At 51.2% G+C, this 15,331-nt stretch overlaps 1 protein-coding gene across 1 annotated transcript; it reads left to right on the top strand.

Annotated features, from left to right (window-relative positions):
• Positions 351-4,306, top strand: LOC102184534 (cystatin-C). Its single transcript, XM_013968612.2, is given in 4 exon segments — positions 351-510; positions 513-698; positions 3,100-3,213; positions 3,986-4,306. Coding segments are annotated over 4 exon segments (438 nt in total). The 5' UTR covers positions 351-453; the 3' UTR covers positions 4,067-4,306.

Below are 15,331 nucleotides of genomic sequence, written 5' to 3'. Positions count from 1 at the left end.
GGGCAACTGGGCGGAAGAGGTGGGCCAAGTGGGAGGGGGCAGCGCGGGTGGGGACCACGGGAGGAGGACGGCACTGGGGGAGTGGGCGGGGTCGGACGGACCGAGCATCCCGGGAGGGGCAACGGGGCGGAAGAGGCGGGGCCAAGCGGGAGCAGGCGAGGCGGTCCCCCACAGCCCAGGCGTAAAGGCGCTGCGGCCGGCGGGGAGGCTGGGGACCAAGGGAGGAGAGCGGGACTGGGAGAGAGTGGGCGGGGTCAGGAGGATGGTGACTCCTGGAGGGGCGGGGCTAGGGCGGAGGACATGGGCCGGGCAACGGGGCGGAAGAGGCGAGGCCAAGTGGAAGGGGGCGGGGCGGTCCACCACGGCCGGGTCATAAAGGCGCCCGGGCCCGCCGGGCGATGCTAGCATCCGCGGATCGCCCCTCGACTGCAGTCTGTTTGCATCTGAGGGACCATGGTGGGCTCCCCGCGCGCCCCGCTGCTCCTGCTGGCCGCCCTGATCGTCTCCCTGGCCTGGCCTTGAGCCCTGCGGCCGCGCAGGGCCCTAGAAAGGGTCGCCTGCTGGGCGGCCTGATGGAGGCGGACGTCAACGAGGAGGGCGTGCAGGAGGCGCTGTCCTTTGCGGTCAGCGAGTTCAACAAGCGAAGCAACGACGCTTACCAGAGCCGCGCGATGCGCGTGGTGCGCGCCCGCAAGCAGGTGCGTCCGGCGGGGCAGGGTGCCGAGATCAGGGGCCCCAGGTCAGGCCTCAGGGTAGGGGCGCGGGGACTGCCCAAGCCCGGCCCCCGGAGGGCGAGGCCTGCGCGCAGTCCCCAGCCCCGCCCGAGGGCCCCCAGAGCTCGCTCGGGAGGGCAGCCCCCAACCCCTAGAGGCCCCGGGAATCGGCAAGGATGCAATTGCGCTTCTCACCCGGGCGTGGCCCCCGGCCTTTCCCGGCGCCTGCAGCCCTTCGCGGGACTGGCCAGCTTGCTAGGTAAGCTCTGGGGTCACTGGGTCCTGAGGCTCATCGTGAGCTGTCAACTAAATGACCACAGACGAAGGAAACTCACACCTGACTGCCCACTGAGTGATTCTTAAAGCACCTTTTCCTTTTAGCTGTTTAAGCTGTTTATTTTGACGCAGTTTCAGACTTACAGAGCAGTTTCAGAAACAGTACCTAGCATAGAATCACTGTAGATTCTTCACCCAGATGCCCTAACTGTTGAAAGTTGCCATATTTGCGTGATCCATCTCTTCCCCACGTACCTGTGTGTAGGGATGTACGTATATGCATTTATTTTCTGAAGTTTTTGAAGGTGAACACTTCTGTGTATATTTCGTAAAAGCAAGCCTTTTCTTCCGTAACCACAATACAATTTTGAAAATCAGATATCAACCCTGACGCTTTGATACACAGGTCTTATTCAGATGTCACTGACATCCCATTATGTCTGTTACAGCCAAGGATATTCCCGGGCCCCCCACCTCAGCCTCTGTCCTGTGATCTCCTTTACTCTGGGGCAGCTGCTGGTCTGTCTCATGACCTTGGCGTTGCTTCTGGCCAGTCACTGCTCAGACGGTCACCAGGTCTGTGTTTGGCTTGATGTTTCCTCGAACTGAGCCTTGAGTCACACAGAAGAGGCGAGTTCCTCTGAGCTTCCTCTCCGCAGGTGCCACTGAACACACCTGGCCTCCCGTGGTCCTCTCATCATCACGCAGTGACCTGGGGGTCAGACACACCAAACACCCTCCTTGCAGGGGGCCTGGCTGCTCTCCAGAGAACCTGGAGGTTATCAGCAAACAGACGAGTTCATGAGTGGGCCCTGTGGTCTCAGGTGTGTCCCACGGCAGGGAGCCTGGCCTAAGGAAACAGGCTCGTGGACTGTGGTTCATCCACATGTCATGTCCATAGGAGCAGCCTCTGGGCTGTGACGTCACACCCCCACCCTGAGATGGGCACACCGTTGCTGACAACCTGACCTCTGCCTGGGGTTCTGGCCAGAGAGGAGCCTGTTGTCAGAGTTGGGAAGAGGGCAGGAGGGAGAATCAGGAAGGGCTACAGGACTTTGCAGTGGTCCTTGAAAGAAGGCTAGAGTTGAGACCATCTGGCCTATGTCCCCTTGGAGAATGGGATGCAGCCACACAAGCAGCGGCAGTGTGGTCCTGCCTGCCAGCCTCAGGGCTTCCTACTCCCTTCTTCTGAAACCACAGGAGATGAGTCAGGGCCACAGCCATCTCTCCTCCCGTGGCAGTGGGCTGGTGCCGTTCCCTTTGAATGGGACTGCTCTCCCCACTTGCCAGGTACCCCCCAGCCTGCTCCTCTCCAGGGTGACACTAGCTCCTTGGCCATATGGGAAAGTGACAGCAGAAAGGGATTGTGGTTCCACCAGGTGGGACTTGGAGCCGGGTCCCTGCCCCTCATGCTTCTGCAAGTTCTAACCAGGCACGTCTCGAGTGCCCTTGTGAGGCTAGAGTTCACATCTCTCCTGTAACCTCAAGTGTAAAAGACCCAGAGGATGTGCCACACTGTCAGAAGTCACACTTAAGAGGAAGGCATGCCAGGAAGTCTTCTGTTGGCCTGAACATCTGTGAATGTGAAGCTCTTGGTTTCCCCTCTCCGAGAGGGAGTGAATAAACCTGGACTACATACAGGGAATGGGATGCCATGGGCTCCACAGTGGGGACTGAAGTTCCACTAAAGTGGAGTCACTGGCAGCAGCCTTCCTGTGGGTGCGGTATGGGCTATGGCTGCACCTTGTGCTCAGGCCCCGCCCTGGCCCGGGGCGCTGGTCGGTTGCTTGTCCGCACCCTGGCTGGCTCCTCAAAGCTGTGCCTTCTGTTCCTGGACCTGGTCAGCATATTGGCCTGTGGATTCCCCTTTCTGGGTCCCTGTGGGAGACGCCTGGTTGGAGCAGCTGGTAAAGAAGATCCAGGGAGGGCCTGGGATACAGGGGCTGCCAAGAAGCCACTGTGCTTCCAGGGTGCGGCCCTGGCAACTTGTCACCGTGGACTTGGGGTGTGGTGGGAGGAAGGTAACCACGTGTGTGTGTGTGTGTACGCATGCGTGCACATGTTCACGGTCACAGGGTGTGCTAACTGTGTCTGCTCTCTGCATGTCCAGGTTGTGTCGGGGATGAACTACTTCTTGGACGTGAAGCTTGGCCGGACTACATGTACCAAGTCCCAGACCAACTTAGACAGCTGTCCCTTCCATGACCAGCCGCACCTGAAGAGGGTATGTGCCTGCTGGGAGCAGGGATGGGGGTGCCCTTGGGGACACGTCACAGCTGTGGCTGGGGATGTGATGGGGAAGGGTGCATGTGTGCACATGACTGCTGTGTGTCTATAGGGGGTTTCCACCGGGGAATTGGGGCACCACGTGCTTTAGGGGTTGTTGCCTGCCAGATGGAGGACACAGCTGAGGGTATTTGCTGGGGAGCAAGAAAGGGCCCTTTAATCCCATCCTTGTCCCCCACCCCTACCCCAGATTAGTAGGCTTTAGAGGCTTGTAAGGGCCTCCCAGGTGGCACCAGTGGAAAAGAATCCACCTGCCAATGCAGGAGACATAAAAGATGGGGGTTTGGTCCATGGGTCAGGAAGATTCCCTGGAGGAGAACATGGCCGCCAGTATTCTTGCCTGGGACAGGAGAGCCTGGCAGGCTATAATCCATAGGGTCGCAAGGAGTTGGACACAACTGAAGCAGCTTAACACGTATGCACACAGAGGCCTGAACCGTGCTGAAACCTTAAGATGCTGCCCACTCACCAAAGCCCAGGCTCTCCCGGGGGCTTGGCTGGTTCTCGGGGGTCTCAGGGAGGGCTGCACTCCTTGGTCACCCTTCCCAGGCCCCACCTCTGCGGGGGTTTCCTGGACCTGTATCCCGGCCCCTGGGTCCTCCCTCTGGACCTGTCTCAGTGCCAGCGCTCTGGGGAGGGGGGCTGGAGGGGCGTGCACCTCAGTCTTTAACTGTAACCCTGACCCACTGTTCTCCTCTTTCCTTTCACAGGAAAAGCTGTGCTCCTTCCAGGTTTACGTCGTCCCGTGGATGAACACCATCAACCTGGTGAAGTTTAGCTGCCAGGATTAATAGGGGACTGGGTGTCAGGCAGGCCACTGACCGCCTCTCACTCACGCCCCTGCAGAGCGCCCACACCTGCGGTGGGTGACTGCCTACTGGCCGTGCCCTCCCCATGCTGCCCCCGCAGACACAGGCTCCTTGGGCATTTTCTGATCTGCCAGGGGGCTCTAACTTGTGTCTTTCTTCTAATTGCTTTCCAAGTGCACGGTGCTCTGCTATTTTACTCAATAAAAAAGTTAACAGCAGCTACTTATTGAGTTGCTCACTGTCTCAGAAGGTTGAGAAGGAAGGGTCGATGCTGTTACTTTACTCCTCTCACTGGCTCTGAGGGCAGGCACGGGGCGGGGAGCAGACACGGCTGGGAGCTGGACCTTCAGCTTTGGTGACTTCTGATGGTCAGACGGGAGCGCAGGGGACCTGAGCTGTTGACCCCAGAAACTTGGCTGCTGTGTTTGCAAAATGTTGGACCATCCACCAGGGCTGGACAGGAGGACAGGGAGTGTGATGGAGTCCGAGGCATGGTACGCCCTCAGAGGAGCTGCACATGTGCTGAGCTGATCAGACGGCTGGGATGACTCACTGGTCATGTTCCCTAGAAGCAAAATAAGGAATGGCTTATGTCATCCTCTTTCCACAAACAACTCTGGGCACCTACCGAAAGACAAAAACTAAAAATATGTGTAACTGATGGAAACGGGGTAGGGGGAGTACCCATCAGAACCCAGGTCAGTCAAGGTCGGAATTGAGAGTGAACTAGGAGAGCTTCCAGGATACATTTCAGGAGCTGTGGCATCTATAGGGATTTTACTCATTCACACCCCTCCCGCCCTTCTCTGGGCTTCCAGGTAAAACGAGTCTTAGCACAGCTTGCCACGGAAGGCGTATAGAACTTAAGACACACAGTGGACTTTCTTTTCCTAAGGAGTGTTTAGTCAGTAGGAGATGGTACCCGTCAGTGTCATCATCACTGGGCAGCAGAGTGGATATTTAGTGCCCCCAGCTGGGAATGGTCTAGTCCTGCTCCCCGCCCCCGGCACTGCCCTCATGTTGACCACTCACCCCAAGGGTGACGCTTCACAGGCTGCTCTCCCAGAGGCTGTTTCCAGACACTCGCCGCACTCAGGGCAGCATTGACCAGCCCTCCTGTTGTGCCGTGGTGCCCACAGAAGGCAAAGTGACAAACAGGACTCACACAGGTGGCTCTGAGGCCAGCACCCTAGATGCCATGGTGCACCTGCAGAACTTGAACTGGGATGCCAGGAAGAGGGTGGGAACTGTGTCCTCCCACCTGCTGCTCCCTGACTCACAGGGCCCCGAGGGCCTCCCCTGTCTCTATCTTCATGTAGTGCATAGCAGAGCTTTCTCACCCCAGATGGGACTTAACAAAAGGGCTTTGGAATTCGAGGAGTGAAAGGTTGCCCACAGGCCTTGCACTGGCTGGATCTGGACCTGGGGCTGGCCCCTACAGGGAGTTGCGGGACTTGTGGACACAGAAGTGAAGGCTGGGGCAGCCTCCCTGCAGAGGCTCTCCTGGGTGGAAAATCTTGACTTTCCACAAGTCAGCCAGCGTCCAGGCTGACTTCCCATAAAGTCATCCCTTTGTGATGCCTCCAGTGCCCTGTTCCTGTGGAAGTCAGGGCGGTCGGGTCGGGGTGTGCTTCGCTTGGCTCACCTGTCTTCACCCAGCCCCCTGTTGCTCAGCCCACACCTCAGGGTTCAGGTTAGCACCACCCCAAGTCCCTAGGGAGTAGGTGGGACTGGGGGTATGGTGGGGTGACCCAGAAGGCTCGCTGATCAGGAGGCCACCCAGACCAGTGTGTCTAGGGAGGAAACGTAGCTCCTGCCACATTCGTCTTCATGGTAGTACTTTTAGGCTTATTTATTTTAAACAGAAATAAAAGTGTGGCTAAAAAGCAGGATTCAACTGAGTAAATTTGAAAGTCTTGATTCCACCCAAGGGCTCATGAATCTGGTAGCATTTCATAGCAGGACACGAGGGCATGCAGAGGAGTCCTAGAACATGGAAGCTTCTATAGAGAGGAGGATGGGCGAGGAAGTCAGCAAAAAATAGTGTGTGGGGGGGCATATTTTGGGCCCAGATGCCAGGAAAGGGAGCAGGGAGGACATATGTTTTACCATGTGGGTTGCCTCTTCTTCCTCTGGACCTCCCACACGACAGGTGACTTCATGGTGCTGAGCAGAAAACCCCATGTGGTTGATTAAGGTGACATTTCTGAGGAAGGTGAGACTACAATTACGTGAGGCGTTAAATCTAAATTTTGTATCCTGGGGTTTAGCACACGTGACACCATCTGGGGACTGTGGGTTTTCTCTTTGTATGTAATTTAAGTCATCATATAAATAGATTTAGCCCAGTGCCTGGCTCTGGACAAATGCTCATTGATCTGTCTATATTTTGCAGTCGTTTGACAGGCTGACACTCTTTGCATTGACAGGTGCGTCTAGAAGCCATCTCTTGACTCTGGGTGGGCTTGTGGGCTTCCTTCCACCAAAAACTGCAAAGGAAGTGGCCCCGTGACCTCTGGGCTGCAGAGAAAGCTTCCTTCCCTGAGTTTCCTTGGACACTTGCCCTGGGGGAAGCCATGAGGAGATGCTCAGAGGAGCTCACAGCCAAAGCTGACATCACCTGCTGCCAGGTGCCTGGGCCACCATGGATGTCCAGCCTGTCTGGACTGACCGGGGGCTGCAGCCCTGCTTGTCACCTGACTGCAGTCCCATGAGAGCCCCAAGCAAGAGAAAATGGCTGGACTACACCTCCCAGTGTTTGAGGGATTTGTCACGTGCGGTGGGTCTGGGGCTTGTGCCTGTGGGCACTGGCACAGAAGGGGTGATGCCCAGGGAAGCTGGGTGAATGTTCCACTGGCCATGTGACCTCCCAGCTCCCTGCTGTGCTGAGCTGCAGGTGTTCGGGGTGGTGGGGAGGGACCAGGGAGCTCCTTCCTTGTGGGGTCACGGGAATCCTGTGTGTTCATGTCTGTAAACACTTAGAATGGCACACAACATATGAAGCCACTGAAGTTTGTCACATAAATGTATCTCACGTCTCCAGTCAGAACGTCAACAGGTTTTAGTTTTAGATGGTGTCTTCGAAGAGTCTAACATAACTTTTTCAAATGAGATGATTAGGCTTTTTTTTTCCACCCTGTGGATTTTCCAAGAACTTCTTCAAAAGACAAAGCTTATCATCGTTCCTACAGCATCAGGGGTTGCTTTCTGCATGTCAGTGGTGACTCTAGCTGGGTTCATTTTTCTGTGCCAACTACTGCATTTGAAATATCATGTTTTCATACCTGTTAGGTAAGAGTCATCCTCTCTATTCTTTCCTAAATTTTATTCTTAATATGTTATATTTATTCTTATGGATGAAATTCCTTTTCATGTCCAAACAGATATTCTCTCTCGTGGCTCCAGGCAGCAACTGACACTCCCCATCAGCACTCAACACAAGGGTGAACACTGACACACTCCAACTGTTCTAGACCCACACAACCACTCTGTTTCACTTTTGGTACAGTATTGAATAAATTACATGAGAAAGTCAACATCTTATTATAAAATGGGGTTTGCGTTAGATGGTTTTGCCCAGCTGCAGGATAATGTAAGTGTTCTGAACACACTTGAGGTGGTTTCCCTGGTGGCTCAGATGGTAAAGAAACCGCCTGCAGTGCGGGAGACCCTGGTTCGATCCCTGGGTGGGAAAGATCCCCTGGAGAACAGAATGGTAATCTGCTCCAGTATTCTTGCTTGGAGAATTCCACAAACGGAGTAGCCTGGTAGGCTGTAGTCCACGGGGTGACAAAGAGTCGGACACAACTGAGCAACTTTCACTTTCTTTTCAGGCTGAGTTTCTATGTTTGGTAGGTTAGGTGTATTAGATGCATGTTTGACTTGTGATATTTTCAGCTTATAATGGGTTTGCCAGGCTGTAAGCACATTGTAAGTCGAGAAGATCAGTATCTCCTTCTTGTGGATCATTTCTTGATTTATTTGACTTTAGCTGGTTCATGGGGATGCCCACTCAGGAGTGTTCAAACCACGGACATTGTCTCGTTGTTAAAAATTGTCTTCATAACACATGCATTCTCTCAAAAGCTTTAAATGCATGTGGGCAGCCGTTGCCTAGGCAATGGTTAGTCTCTCGTGGCCTAGGATGATGGAAGAGACCAGAGGACATAGTCAACTCCTAGAATCTGAACTTGATGTGTTCTCCTGTGAACACCACACTGGGACCCAAAGATGTAATGATAACTGACTCATACTAAGGCCAATGGTTTTCATCAAACCGCTAGAGTGGCCAAGAGGCTGACCAAAAGGGTGGACTGTGGAAATAAATGTCTAGGCCCGAGACGGGGCTGCTCTGCTGAAGGTGCCATGTCAGCAAACTGACCTTTCACATTCTCATAAATGCTTCCTTGGACCAGAAATGCAATATCCAATCAGTCCAGCTCTAAGCACCAAACCACCTCTGGCTCCATGCTTATTTCCTTGTTCCTTGATCTTTCTAAATAAAGTTAGATATGCAAGCCCAATCAGTTATGCCCTGTCTCTACATTGCTGCTTCTAATGCTCCAGAAACTTGCTCTTGACCAAAATCCCTTGAGAGGGTGTACCACTGTAACCCCCAACCCAAGGATAGCTTCCCCTTGAATAAAGGGTATAAACTCCTAAATTGTTTTAATTTTGTCATTTGACAATCCTGTCAAGATAGAGGGAAGACAACCCACAGAATGGAAGAAAACATCTGGAAATCATCTATCTGATATGGAACATGTAGCCAGAATTTATAAAGAACTCTTACAACCAGTAAGAAGACAACTAATCCATTTAAATAAATAAATAGGCTCCAATTTTAAAAATTTTAAAATAACCCAATTAAATTTTTAAAAAGAAAAATAATTCAATTTAAAGATATCAAAGAATATGAACAGACATGTCTCCAAGAATGACATGCAAATGACCAATAGGCACATGAAGAGAGCTCATCATTAGCCACTAGGGAAACACAAATCAAAATCAAACTGAGGTACCACTGCACACCCACCACATGATTATAATAAGAAAGACAGACAATAAATTAGAATCTTCTTATATTGCTTGTGGGGATATAAAAAGGTACAGCTGCAAAAGGTTAAAGGTAGAGTTTCATCATCCAGCAACTCTACTCCTGTGTAAATGGTGATATAAATGAAAATGTGACCATAAAAAAAATACATAAATTCTTATAGCAGTATTATTCATAGCATCAAAAAATAGGAAAAAAAAAAACCCCAATGTCTGTCAATTGATGAACAAGTAAACAAAATGTAGTATATCTATACAATGACATATAATCAGACAATAAAAAGAATGAAGTATTGATTCATGCTACCACGTGGGTGAACCCTGAAAACATTATGCTTTCAAAAAAGTCAGCAACAAAACCACCACATATTGTATAATTCTGTTTATGTTAAATGGCCAAAAGAGACAAATTCATGGAGACACAATGGAGACTAGTGGTTGCCCAGGGCTGGGGGTGGCAGAGAGGCAGGAAGTGACTGTAATGGGTAGGGGATTGTCTTGGAGGATAAAGAAAATGTTCTAAAAGTAGATAGCGGGAATAGTTGCACAATTCTATGAATATACTAAGAACCAGTGAATTGTACGCATGAAATGGTTGAATCATGATGTTTGTGAATTATATCTGAATAAAGTGGTTTTTGTAAAAATTCACCCTAAAGTTACAATTTACCCAAACCAAATGTTTACTGTGTATTCTCTTTCCCATCCCAAATAACTTCCGGCCACATTTCCAAGCCTCAACAAAATTAAACAAGCACAGTCAAACAATTGTACTCTAATATGACAAGTCAGCCTAGAAATTTCCACCCTAACTGGGCCTCTATTATCTCATTCCCAGGAAAAAATCAAATTTAAGATTTCAAGGTTAACTCCTCTTACAAAATGAAGTCCTAAGAAACTGAAGTCCAAAGGAATTAAACCCCAAATAGAGTGCTCTTGTTCTCCTGTGAGTTAAAAATCCAAAGTCTTAAAGTTCACAATACTCCCTAAATTCTTATTCAGCTCAGGCTCAGCCAGAATCTCAGCACTGGATGCCTGGGTCTGACTGCTGCCTGGGTGAAGTCCAATCTCCTGCAGCAGCTGGAGGCTGTTTCCCACTGTGATTGGACGAACAGGTTTTATTTCCCACTGTGATTGGACGAAGGGGGTTTAAAACAGCAACTCCCAAAATGTGGTCTTCAGACCAGCAGCAGCAACACCGGCCAGGAATTATTTAGGAGTGAACATTCTCTGGCTCCGGCCCTTGCCTGCTGAATGATAAAGTCTGGGTGGAGCTCTATAATCCATGCTAATTAACTGGCAGGCAGCACCCTGGCTGGTCTCCCTGACCTCCATCTCCTGAGATTCTTGCCTTCATGTAATTCCTTTCCTCTGAGTATGGGCTGGACTTGGTGACTAATTTTTGTTTTTTCGGTTTAAAAAATAATTTTTTTCATCCAGTTAGTTTTAAAAAGACATAAAATCACATTACACAGGATAATGCATTCAGTGGAACCAGAGCCCGCCTTTATAAACAAATGGAGAAATAGACAAAGAAGGTCTAAGCTTCAGAAAACAGGAAGAGCAGTCTGCAAAGTTAGGGCAAATCCCTGATTTCCATCAGAACACTTACAGCAATGTACCTCGGTGGCTCAGTGGTAAAGAATCCGCCTGCTAATGCAGGAGACTCAGATTCTATCCCTGGGTCGGGAAGATCTGCTGGAGAGGAAATGGCAAGGCACTGCAGTATTCTGACCTGGGAAATACTGCAGCCCTCCAGGCTCCTCTGTCCATGGAGTTGCAAAAGAGTCAGGCACAACTTAGTACTAATCAACAATAACAACAATATACAGGATGGCAGTGTCAAATTTTAGAGAAAACAGATCATCATTACAACTGCATCTGATTTCTTGGAGAATAAAGATGTCTTTTTAAAAAGCCATTTGGTTTTCAGAACAGAAAGTATTTTTCTCTTATGTTTAGGTCATCTGCTACTCCAGTGAAAACACCCCACATAACAACCTTTTAAATTTAAAAACTTAAATCTTGATCCCAATATTCCTGACCTGTCTCTTGTTTGTGTGAAAGAAATATTTTTTTTTGTAAGTTTCAATTCAGAATCTGTACAGTTGGTGACTAGTTTTGAATGAAATGACGACAGCAGAAGTGATGACCATCACTGCCCAATCTACCCAAAATGTTTGTGGACTGCGGCTTCCAACCTCAGACACTAGCTGGCTCAGTGTGACCACAAGGACACTTAGGTAGCCTCTGGAGAGATGCACAGATGAGGAACCAAGGCAGGCCAGCAGGTACATGGGGCATTTGGAAGCAGTCAGTCTCCCACCAGCCAGCACTGTCAAGTTTGGTCAGCGCACTCAGTTTGGCTGTACCTGAATTCCTGGGGCACAGAAACTGTGAGATAATCAATGCTCGCTGTTTGAAGTTGTTAGTTTATTTCACGTGCCTGCAAGCTCAGTCAAGTCCATCTCTTTGCAACCCTATGGACTTCAGCCCACCAGGCTCCTCTGTCCATGGGATTCTCCAGGCAAGAATACTGGACTGGGTTGCAATGCCCTCCTCCAGGGGATCTTCCCAACCCAGGGATAGAACTTGTGTCTCCTGCATTGCAAGTGGATTCTTTACCACTGAGCCTCCTGGGAAGCCTAATTTGTTTCACAGCAATGGGTAACTGGGCTTCCCTGGTGGCTCAGTGATAGAAAATCTGCCTGCAGTACAGCAGATGAGGGTTCGATCCCTAGGTTGGGAAGGTTCTCTGGGGTAGGAAATGGCAACACACTCCAGTATTCCTGCCTGGAGAATTCCATGGACAGAGGAGTTTGGTGGACTACAGTCGATGGAGGGGCAAAAGGGTCGGATATGACTGAGTTACTATGTCCGGCACAATGGGAAAGGGATTCCCCTCCCCTTAGGGGCTTGTACTGCACGTTAATGTTGAGAACCGTGGCTTCACTGCTGGAACGGTCAGTCTCCAACCGAATCAGGTTTCTCATTCCTCCCACTGCCCTGCAGCAGGATCAGGTAAGGTTTTGATGGTCTCCTGCCCTTTCATTAAGGAGTCCTTTGGTGTCTTCTGGTTTTTTATTCAGTTGTTTGGGTTTGCTAGTGCCAGAATAAGTCAACATTGCTGTGAATTCAGTTTTTTTCTGAAGCAAACCTTGCTATCTCTTGAAATGCAAGCTCAGAGGAGGGAGAAGCACAGAGACCCGGGGAGGTGGGGACCCTGAGGGCAGAGCAGCCTCCTTAGGATTTGAGCTCTGGGGCAGGTGGTAGTGAGTAGAGCCCTGCCCCCTTGGGTATCTTAAACTTTTAGATAGAAAGTCTATAGAACAAGCGCCACAGACCACTCCTCGAGTGAGCCCTGGCTATCACCAGCACCATCCTTTCTTCCTGTCCCGCTTCTCACCTGGACACCCTGTGGAGGACACCCCCAAAGAGGAAGGCCTCCCCCATCCAGTCCTCCTGCCCATGCCCCTTCCCCCACATCACTCTGAGGGGGGCTCACAGCTTCTCTTCGCATTCACAGGGAAGCAAAAAGCTGGAAACCATTATTTCCTTTGTTCTCAAATTCGAATCAACACATGCCAAAAGTACAGAAGAGCAGCCCCTTCATGGCTCCAAGCTGCCGACCAGGCCCCAGGAGCAAGTTGCTACGTCCCAGGTCTCCCAGGGCCTCCCTGTGGCTGGTCTGGCCCTGAGCTGGCTGGTGTCAGACTACCTGTGTGATCGCTGATATGGAAGGGGTGGTGGACCCACACAGGATGGCCCCCCTCCAGTGTCTGGTGGCCACGTATCGGTACTGCTAAGGGTCACCTTTGACGGGAGCCTCTGTGTGTGAGCACTGTGGAGGTAGATTCAAGTCTGACTGGCCTGAGTTCATGTGGGTGGTGGGAGGCTTCAGAAAGTTTGGCTTGGGGGAGAACAGCTGAGGTGCCTGAAAAAATAAAGAAGGGAGAACATGGATGGATCAGTCTTTGGATCCCTGAAAGGGAGTGTCATTTCCACACCAAGTCTGATGTGTGATGTTTCTAAAATAAGCACCCGTGTAGGGCCTGACTCCCAGACAATGTGAATTGAAGAAGTGGAAATTTGGCCGAATTGACGGAGACTGTGGCAGGAGACCCCAAACCAACTCTGAATGAAGTCGTTTCAAGGGAAAGCAGCCAGCATCTGCGTAGGAGTAGCTGTGAAGGCGACAGGGACAAGCTTGTCAGATTGGCAGGATCTAAAGAACAGTTTTGAAAAGAGCATTGGTAAACGCTGCCCAGAGCTGTCAGAATGAAATGTCTGGAGGGCTACACATGGCGTGAGAAAGTGGCTCTGCCAGGACAGCCCCAAAGGCACCATGGGAGGAGCTCTGGCCAGGATGGGTGGAGGGAGGCACTTGACTGGGGGTAGGTCGTGCGATCCCCGGCCTGATTTCATCCCGGGAGAGAACAAGAGTCCTACACTGCTGATTTGGGGGTGGTGTTGCAGGGAAAAGGAGGAAAAAGAGAGGAATGGGTTTTTATTTTTCCCTTTCCTGGGAATAAAGACGATAAAAAGAATAGTGAGCAGGCCTGAACATTCCTAGTTTTTTTTACTTTAACTCTGCATGTCTGTAACTAAGCTTGGTTTTCTGCCACCTAACTCTGCAGGAGCCAGAGTTCACATTTTTCCCTTTGACTGCATGCTAAATACATCCCCTGTCTGGTGTTCACCCTTACAACACCCTTCCCCTTGTAGTTACATATCAGAAAGAAGGCCGCAGCGCCACCCACCTACCAGACTCAATTACCGATTACTGACTCAAGTCAACGACTGTCTTCAAAACGATGCAAGAGGGAGAAATCAAGATCCTGTCACCTCTGTTCCTCATCACCGATGACTGCGAGCCCCTCGTCTTATATAAACCCCCAGACTCCTCAAGGAAGGGGGCACAGTTCTTGAGGTCTGAGCCTACTCTGTCCCCCTCTCCCCCACCTTTCTATTTCCTCCAAACTCCGTCTCTGAAAATTCGGCTTCGGTGGGCAAAGAAGGCCAAGATTTTGGCCAGCAGCATTGGGGGCAGGGACGGCAGGGTTCAGCCAGACTGAGATCCCAGCGTAGCTGCCCATGCCCGTCGTGAACTTTGTCATGGCAATCCGAGCTCGGGTTGGAGAAGAATTTCCAGACAGAGCATTTCAGAAGGGAGTGAGTTTATTAAAAGCAAACAGTAGAGATAATAAAGGCACTGCAAATGCAGCGGGCCAACCTCCTGACAGGCCGGGGAGAGCCGGCAATTTTCCAGCCAATTTTTATAGTCTCAAGACAAAGAAGCTCAGTTGGTAAAGAATCTGCCTGCCATGCAGGAGACCCCAGTTCAGTTCCTGGGTTGGGAAGATCCCCTGGAGAAGGGATAGGCTCCCTGCTCCAGTTTTCTTGGGGTTCCCTGGTGGCTCAGCCAGTAAAGAATCAGCCTGCCATGCTGGAGACCTGGGTTCGATCCCTGGGTTGGGGAGATACCTGGAGCAGGGAAAAGCTACCCACTTCAGTATTCTGGCCTGGAGAATTCCATGGACTGTATAGTCCATGGGGTCACAAAGAGTTGGACACGACTGAGCAACCTGCACTTTCACTTTCAACACAGAAAATTCCTGCTGGCAGCCTGGCATTAGGTGACGGGGTAGGGCGCTATAGCATGAGCAGAGGGTGGGCATTTTTGCCTAGTTTGGGGTCAGGCTGATGATGATGGGGGAGGGGCGGGGCTTTTGGCAATGGTCACCAAGGGTCTCAGTTAGTTCCCGACAAGACCTTGTTTCTGGACTCCATGTCTGTGCCCTGGTGCAAGGCCTTGCACCTGTGGCCTTGGGGTAGGGCTCCACAAACTGGACCCCAGGCCATGTCCAGGAAGAAGGAAGAGGCTGGGAAGGCTGAGTACCTGCTGGGGTCACAGCTGCTGTGGGGTCAGAACATAGGGACTGACCCCCAGGCTCCCCAGCATGTGGAATTGGAAGTGGGCAGGCAAGTTTGGCTGTCAGAGCTTTTCACCCCACTTGATTCTTCAGGAAGAGCTTTCTGTAGCTCTGGTCCTGGCATGAATCAGACCAAGGCCAGGTAGCAAGGCCCAGCCCGTGTCTGCATCTGCCCCCACCTCTGGGACCTGCCAGGCACCAATGGAGCCCACGAGGCCCTCCTTTGCTGTCCCCACTTGCCATGCTACAGAACCTGAGT

This window comes from Capra hircus, chromosome 13, assembly GCF_001704415.2.
Source record: "Capra hircus breed San Clemente chromosome 13, ASM170441v1, whole genome shotgun sequence".
Taxonomy (NCBI): Eukaryota; Metazoa; Chordata; class Mammalia; order Artiodactyla; family Bovidae; genus Capra; species Capra hircus.
Note: the sequence above shows the minus strand (reverse complement) of the source record. Positions and strands in the feature narration are given on the sequence as shown.